The 8960-nt window shown below is 43.8% G+C and overlaps 1 protein-coding gene across 1 annotated transcript; it reads right to left on the minus strand.

Annotated features, from left to right (window-relative positions):
- Positions 1-888: 888 nt before the first annotated feature.
- Positions 889-3446, minus strand: LOC311596396 (polyadenylate-binding protein 1-like). Its single transcript, XM_084779750.1, has one exon. It carries the CDS (start codon positions 3281-3283, stop codon positions 1400-1402), a length of 1884 nt encoding a protein of 627 aa, XP_084635876.1. The 5' UTR covers positions 3284-3446; the 3' UTR covers positions 889-1399.
- Between the last annotated feature and the right edge of the window lie 5514 nt (positions 3447-8960).

Here is an 8960-nt window from a genome sequence, read left to right on the forward strand (position 1 = left end):
TCAGAAGACAGACTCTTAAAAGAGCCCCCAAAAAGGTCCAGGGTCTCTTGGCAAATGCAAAATGAAAGTTCAGCAGTTCAGGGCAACTCCTTACCTTCATTTCCTGACATCCTTGCTTCACTGAGATTCCAATTGTATTCTTTCTCTCTCTCTCTCTCTCTCTCTCTCTCTCTCTCTCTCTCTCTCTCTCCTTTATCACTCTTTCTTCCCCCCATTCCTCCTCTCCCTCCATTTCCATCTCTACTTCCATAACGACCCCCACCTTTCCCATAGCCTCAAGCCCAGCTCCTCAGTTCACCCTACTTCTCTGGTTCTTTGCATATGCCATCCCTGGGAGATTTTCTCCTACAGAGACCCTGTTGCTGTTGTACAACATTTGTCCCCAGCACCAACTCTGGTTCCAGGCAAACGGTGTGATTTATACATTAGACAATGATTAGTGAATATATATATGAATGTGGCTCAGAAGTACTATATCTGCAGACAGTTCTAAGCATCTTCTATATCTGTGATCTGCTACTTGCAAACTGTTATGTTTTCTTAACCTTATTTAAAGATCCACCCTCATATGCCTGCTATTTAAACATCTGCTCCAGCTCTTCTGTGCCCTCTTCTTCCCATGGGTGGACCTTACAGAGGTAACAAGAACTAGGCTATGTCCTCTTGTGTCTGTCTATCTCCTGTTGTCTCAGTTTCCCTCATTGGATTTTCCACCTAACAGGAGGCAAGCTAGGGGCCTTTGGGGTCGTGAAAACAATGTTTTGCACTCTCTGAATGGTTGCATGCTGTATTAAGACAATCCAGCCAACTCGGGCTCTTAGACCAGCAGTGTGCAAAGTAACTGTCTCCCACCACAAATGCAGACTAATTGGTACAAGATAAGTCATCTAGTTGTTCTTTATTCTAATATACAATGTAATATAGAGTAATACAAAGAAAATGATAAGAGCTCATTATCCCTACTTAAATAACGTCTGATATTTCTTTCACTGTGTAAGTTTTTATTAAAGCAAGATTTTTACAATTCAAATTATGTTTCCTTGCCCCGTTATCACTTCTGCTATTGAACTAACATTTTGAGCTATTCAACAATAAAGAATTACAAAGTTAAAAGAATGCTCTAAATGTTTCTACTTGGCTGAAAATGCTTTTCCTGGGGTCTACAAAACATTGGTTTGTAGATTCTACTACTTCTGTTGGGAGGATTGCTGTTTTTAAATCAGTCTAGGCTTAAATCTAAACCTGACATTTGCTCAGTACTTAAAGTTTAAAGTTTCCTTTCCTTTTTTATTTATTTTATATTTTTACCATTTTTTTAAACAATATTTACTTTTTTTCAATGTTTTAGATATGTTTCTCCTGCAAAGTGTGAGTTTCTTTTCCGAGGTCTCTGGTCAGTTTAAATAGTTGGGACACCGGAGGCATTGCTAACAGCTTTCTGGGCAGCCTCTTTCGCTTGGTGGGCTTGGAGTATGGTCACAGCTTCATCAGCCTTAGTACGCAGGGACTCTGGAGACTCAAGCATACGAAGTGGTTCCGAGTTTTCAGTCTCTAGCAACATGCCAGTGATCTTACCGGCCAGAGTCGGGTGCATGGCTTGAATGAGAGGAAACAGCCTTTCTCCCAACATTTGCTTCTGCTCTTGGGGAGCAGTTATTAACATAGAAGAAGTCCAAGGTTCCTGACCCTGTACGCGAATAGCAGGCGGTTGTACCATCTGAGCATTCATGTGTTGCTGGGGGTTCCGGACTCCTGCAGCATACTTATACTGTGGAACAGAGCAAACAGCGGAAGAAGCTGCCACTGGACATTGAACCGTTGTCTGCGCTGATGTGTTAGGAATGTGCTGGGCTGACAGGACTTGAGGAACATGAGAAGAACTTGGTCTTACGGTAGTAAATGATGATCTAGGAGCAGCCGGGTTGATAGCACCAGGCACACTGGGAAATGGATGAGGCCTGGCACCCTGAGCAGTCCAGCGAGCACTTGGCCTTGCTTGAGCAATTTGGTTAGGGCAGCATGGAGCACAGTTCAGAGTCTTTGGGACAGTGGCCATGGAGTAGCCTGAAGGTGCTGCTGGTTGGTAGGGGTTGATCACAGGGTTCGGCACAGCTCGTAAACTCGCCATTCTCTGAATATACTGGTTAGTGAGGTGAGCCTGGCGCTCTTCTTTGCGCTGGGCTAAAGCTACATACAGTGGCTTTGTGGCCACAATTCTACCATTCATCTCTGAAACGGCTTTTGTGGCTTCTTCCAGAGAAGAGAAACACACAAAACCGAACCCTTTACTGCGACCACCGTCCATCATCACCTTTGTACTGGTGATTGTTCCAAAGGGAGAAAATTCTTTCTGGAGACGCTCATCATCAATACCATCATCAAGATTTTTCACGTAAAGGTTGGTACCCTGGTACCTGACTCCCCTGTCTTGAGTCACCTGCTCAAATTTGCGCTTGAGTTCTGTGTGCCGGTCCATTTTCTTCTGAGCTCGACCAACGTAAATGAGTTTTCCATTGAGCTCCTTTCCGTTCATCTCATCCACCGCTTTCTGCGCATCTTTATGCCTTTCAAAGCTGACAAACCCAAACCCTTTGGATTTTCCACCTTCGTCGGTCATTACTTTCACACTTAGGACCTGCCCAAACCTGCCAAAGAGGTCACTCAGGGTATCATCATCCATGCGGTCTCCAAAATTCTTGATGTAAACGTTGGTGAACTCCTTGGCCCTTGCTCCAAGTTCTGCTTCCCGTTCTTTCCGAGTCTTAAACCGTCCGACGAACACTTTGCGATCGTTCAGAAGCATCCCGTTCATTTTCTCGATGGCTCTTTCCGCTGCCTCCTCAGTCTCAAAATGTACAAATCCATGGCCCTTGGAGCCGTTTTCATCACAAACCACCTTGCAGGAAAGGATGTTGCCAAAAGCAGAAAATGTATCATACAGCGCTTTATTATCAATGGTTTTGTTCAAATTTTTAATGAACACGTTGCCTACTCCACTCCTGCGTAGTGACGGATCACGCTGAGACCACATGATACGGACTGGCTTGCCCTTGATGACATCAAAATTCATGGTGTCCAAAGCGCGCTCTGCGTCAGCAGGCTGCTCGAAGTTCACAGAAGCATACCCCAGGGAGCGGCGTGTGATCACATCCCTGTACACCCTGATGGAAAGGATGGGCCCAGCCGAGCTAAACTTCTCATAGAGCATCGCTTCGGTCACGTCAGGATGCAGGTCCCCCACATAGAGAGAAGCCATGGGGCAGCCTGGGGCGCTGGAGTTCATCTGGGCACCACTGCCCTAGGGGCCGCAGGCCACCACCTTCCTGTAAGAGGAACAGGGCCAGCGCTGGGCTGGGGAGGAGGCAGGGGCAAAGCAGGCAAGCGCAGAGGGTCAAAAACCAAAGGGATGGAAACCTCCCCAACGGCCACAGAGCCCCTAAGGCCTCAGAGCGCATGCGTGGTGCGCGCTGCCTTAGGAGCGAGGCTGGCTGGAGAGCAAGGATAGCATGTATTCAAGTACGAGCCTACTGAGTCTCTTCTGGATCCTGCTATGAATGGGTATGCAGGTGGCCCTTAGATGCCTCACCTCAATGTTTTATAAAAAGAGAGAATAACAAAACAAAACAAAAAGTCAACCGTAGGGAAGATATTGATTTTTTTTAAGTGTTTACAGAATTTTTAAAAATTATTTTACTGGATTTGATTTTTGTTGTGTGTGTGTGTATGTGTGTGTGTGTGTGTGTGTGTGTGTGTGTGTGTGTGTGTGTGTTGAGACTTATATTTTAAAGACAATCTTGATCTATAAACCAAGGTATACTGGAACTCACCATATAGACCAGATTGTCCTGGCATTCTTGGTGATGTGCCTGTCTTAGGCTCTAAGAGCTGGAGCTATTTTTAGACAATGAACTTGTGTTCCAAGGCCACAAGGCACTCTGTAGTCTCAACACTAAGAATTAGAGAGAAGAGGACACTTTCAGTATTAAAACAAAACAAACAAAAAAAATCCAAAGCATTTATTGGATCATAATGTTTCCATTTTCATTTTTTACTGATTTGGAAACAATGTGTTTTACAAGGTCACCCTTTGTTAGAAGTTGCAGTTCAGCTTGACTATTGCTAGTATGGTCAGGGTAGAGCCTGGAGAATAGATCACTCAAGTCTGTATAGAATGCTGGCAAGTGTCCTGTGGATCAGTTCTGGTTTCCCCACAAAAGAGGGCTAATCACTACCAACTGTGCTATGATGTTTTTCTTTCTCACAGAGATACATTTAATGCACAGAATCAATCAAGATCCATAATTTAGAGGCTGGCATGATACCTCAACAGGTAAAAGCACTCACCAGTGAAAGCCTAGCAATTTGAATTTAACCCCTAGAACCTGTGGTGGAGCGGGGGGGGGGGGGGGCAGGGGGGGAGAGAGAACCAATTCCCAAAAGATTTCACCTAATCCCCCCTACATACTGTGGTGCACCTACACACACACACACACACACACACACACACACCATACATACAGACACATTAATACTTAAAAAAAATACTTCAGAGAATTATAAATTAGCTGATTGTCTCATGGTCCCTTTGAATCAGGGAGAGAAAGACCGGAAGGCGGGATGAGGACAGCCTTTATGGAGTTGGTGCCTGGGTTCAATCCTGCTGCTCCATGTCCTCCCGGCCTCCTGAGCAGCTGCGGACATCCATCCCCACACAGCCCATGTAGAAGCGGTCCCCAGTGATGCTTCATATCCTAGCACTGAGGAATCTCTGAGGCTCAGCTGAGTGCCCTGCAATCCATCATGACATTGGACGGGACTTGGCGAAGCATCACACATTTCACTAGGGAAGGATCTGAATCCAAACCAATCAGGTTCTTGGTAGAATGAGCTCCTCGCTGGCTGGCTGTGCAGTCTCGCTCTCCCGCCGGACAGCAACAGCAGGCTTCCCAAGTCCCTACCCTCTGTGCAGGCAGAGCAAGCAGAACAGCTTGCTTCTTCAAATTCAGCAAGGGGAATTGCCCTACTAGACAGGCATTATAACCACCAGTATTGTAATCGGAAAAATCTTGCAATATACCTCATGTAGCCATATTCCATTGATTAGAAGCAAGCCAAGGTCCTATCCACACTCATCAGGGGGCTGCACAGGCATGAACAGAAGGGAAGAAGAGGCCTGGGTCCACCTTGGAGTGTGTCTACCTTTGTGGCTATGAGGACGCAGCATTAATTGGGTCAACAGGAGTGGCATTAATGGATAACGTGCATAACATAATTTCAGTTTGATGGAAGCATCTTTGATGCCAAAAGGCAGTTAATTTTAAAAACAAAAAAATAAAACAGATTTATTCACAGTTTGAACAAGCCAGGTAAGGAAAGAACCTAATTTATCTCCACTGTGCATGAGAAAGTCTTGCAAATTTATATAAAACCATGACACTGGCCAGAAGAAAGGAAAGAAAATGTGTCTGTTAGGGTAGGCTGTGCTTTCAGGTAAAGCAGTTAATTTTTTTTTAAACCTCATTTACAATCAATTTGTCAATTACTCCAATCCGTTCTTTTACCAAAGCTTCACCTTAATCCCGAAGATACATGTGGCTCTGGTCCCACAACCTTGAACATCTAGAGTCCCAAAGGATGGAAATTAAGTCTCTTTTAATTAGGCTCCCTTCTTCACATAAAACTTATTCTGTGGCATTTTCCTTGGCACTGTTGTGTTTGGCTATTTAGCATAACTCTAATGAGGGTGTTAGCAAATTGTACAGATACACTAGTTAGGTCAAATCATTAAAACATTAGGGAGAAAAAAAAATCAATTTCCTGCCCCTGATTCTTTTCTTTTAATTAGAACGAGGAGAGTCACTGTGTAACACACTTATTTTCAATAATGTTGCTTTCAAGGGTATATTTATTTGTTCTGTTTTGCTTAATGGGGTACAATTTACAGATGTTAAGACAGCGTTTCAGGATGCCTTGAAGGGACAATGGGAGGTTGTGGTTTGACAACAAAGCCTCTCACAGTGCTGAGGCCTGTGGGTAGCAGTTGGGTGGCTGAGATATAAGGTCCCAGGCTAGTCTTCAGGAGAAACATGCGCTGATGCAACGTGTGCCTGTGTGCTTGCTTCAGCATCCTTTCTGGCCAGCTTTCCCACAGGCTTATTGTGCATATGACATCATTTGTTTTCATTTTCAAGAGTGTTTTAGAAGCTATGGGATGGTTATAGAGCCATTACTGTTTCTAGCTGTAATGGTTATGACTGCCTGTGGAAATTGTATGGAAGGGGAACAAAAGAGTAAATAAAAATCTCTCCCATGCACCCTTTCTCTTTATCTGCATTTCCACCCACCACACCAGGGGATTCAGCTCTGGGGAGGGGGTACTCAAAGTCACATCCCTGTCACCACTCATTGTGATTTATAACCACTGTGTCTCCCAAGAATGGCTTCACGAACTTTGGGATATAGGTGAGCCACCTCCACTGAAAATTAAGGCTGACATGTTTATTTTAAAGGGCAGAGTCAAGTTAATGACCCTACAAATTTCCTGACACATCAATGTATTTTTCTCATCTTTAAAGTGAGGTAACAACCCAATTCTATATTCAGTCCTGAGGAAGCCACCATTTATCTACAGTCTTCAATGTGGTACCTGCCAGGGGACTGGAAAAACAATCCACATTAGGAAAATGGAATTAGTTCTAACTATATTATTAAGCACTACAAATCACTCTCCTGGGCCCAGTATGTTAAGCATCCAAATTATTTTCCAACCTGTTTATGTTTCCATTTCTAATATCACATAAAATGTGAGAGAAGTCTTATTATTTAAAAAACCATAGTTTCCATAATGTACAAACACACACACACACAAACATAGGCAGTACCTCACTGAACGCCTCTTTGTGTGTACAGCATCCTAATTGTTACTAGTTGTCCTTCTGTCCCTATTTTAGGAGATTGTCATTTACTATTGATTTAGCATCTAATGCATGTGAAGTATTAAAGCAGATACAATGGAAAAGAAAAGAGATCCTATTTCCTCACAAAGGTTCCAATCTGGGTAATTCCATGACATCACTACTCTTAAATCCTCCCCTGGGAGATTCTGTTGCTCCTGGAATGGGATTAAACCTCTAGCCAAAGGCTTGCAGCAATGCAGGTCAGTGCTATGTGCTTACTTGACAGCTATAGGAAAAAAAAAGCTAGCTTCAAAGAGTTTATGCCAGTTTACCAAAATAAGCCACAGGGGAGAAGGCAATTCCAGGCCAGAACCCTGGTCTCCAAAATCCTGGATCTTCCTTCATTTTCCTGAACTGTGAATATAGGATTATTTAACCAAGCAATCTGTGAAAACGAAGGGCCATCACTCAAAAATTCATGCCTCAGGAAACCCAGTAATAACTTCAACTGCAAGGACCTAAACCTCAAAAGGCAAGGAGCTAAGTTATCCTGGTCTTGGTTCTGCTGTGAGCTGCATGATCTTGGACAAGTTGCTTTACCTCACCTTCAGTTACAAAGTGATGGGAGTTGAGTAACAACTTTAAGTCACCGACTTCCCCAATGAGGCTATAGGTATAGGACCATATTGGAGCTTTTTAAAGGTTGTTACGGTTAATCTCAACCATCAACTGGATGTGATGTAGAATCACTTGAGAAACTGGCAGCCCAGCAGGTCTCTGGGTACGCCTGTGTGTGTGGGGGTATTGGATTAGATTGAGATAAGAACCACCACCCACTATGGGCTGCGGCACCATCCTCTGTGAGGACAAGCATACATCATGGTCTACTTCCAGACTGTGCACACACTGTGAGCAGACTCCTGCAGCTGTGGACACACTGTGAGCAGACCCCTGCAGCTCCTGCAGCCATCTCCTCCCCACTATGATGGACGGCACCTTGGTATTATGTTTTTGTTAGAGTGTCTCATCACAGGACTAAAAGATAAGACAGATACCCAAGCACAAGAGGCTCTCTGCAAAGAAACCCCTTCGTGGAGCCATTTTTAACTTGCCTGACCCTGAAGCACTTAGTCACCTCCCACAGAGCTCATGCTCTCTGGAAATTACTTGGGGACTAATTTTCCAAATTCTCTTTGAGCTTTAAATTTTGGTAGTTGACATTTTCACTGATAAACGTTCTATACCTTCAATTCGTGTGCTCCCTCTTAATTGTGACTTTCCACCTTCCTCAGGAACTGAGTGTGGTGGGTGGCAAATAAATGTTATTGATGGATCTATTTGCCTCTTAAGGTTAATGTATTCTAAACAGGGCTTATTTAATGTGCTGGGCAAAAATGTAGCCTAACACACAACAGTTCTGGGGTGGGGAGCCATGTGCTCCCACCAGGGACCTGGGAGAAAACCACCAACTCATGCCAGAGCCAGCCAAAGAGATGCCAGATGACATTTCAGTACCACTGGTCTATGAGGGTTTCATTCTAACAAGAAAACAAAAGGCAGACTCTGTCTCTGATTAGCAGACTTCTGATCTAGCCCCCTCCTGGGTCTGCAGAGGCAAAGCATTTGCTGTTTGGTGCCACTGAGTAGCCATTCTGACGTGACAGCTATTTTTTTTTTTTTATCGTCTCCCTGGTGGTTTACAAGACAGGTTGTCTCTGCCAGATTCTCCAGAGGAAAACACCCTTGTTTTTTTCATCCCTAGAATGCCATTTTGTGTCTTCTTCAACAGTAAATTAAGCAAATGTTGCCCTCGTGGCCTGAGAGAGCGTGTAAAAGCACTGAAGAATTTCCCATGAACGAGCTTGACTTTGTGACATCTCTTGTTTGTGTTTGCCCACATAATAGAGTAACAGTAATTATCAATTGCATAAATGCATTGAAAAGTTGACAGTTGTTTTTAATAAAATACTTTAGTATAGCATTGTTTCCATCATTTCACATTATGTATGTCTAAGTGGTTTAATATGTAATTAAACCATCTACAGTATACTATGGAGCATAAAT

This window comes from Acomys minous (genome assembly GCF_964271855.1).
Source record: "Acomys minous genome assembly, chromosome: 4".
NCBI classification, from domain to species: Eukaryota; Metazoa; Chordata; class Mammalia; order Rodentia; family Muridae; genus Acomys; species Acomys minous.

What these genes read in the sequence shown, in the direction of transcription:
- LOC311596396 (XM_084779750.1), bottom strand. Translation starts at nt 3,283, where the DNA reads ATGAACTCCAGCGCCCCAGGCTGCCCCATGGCTTCTCTCTATGTGGGG.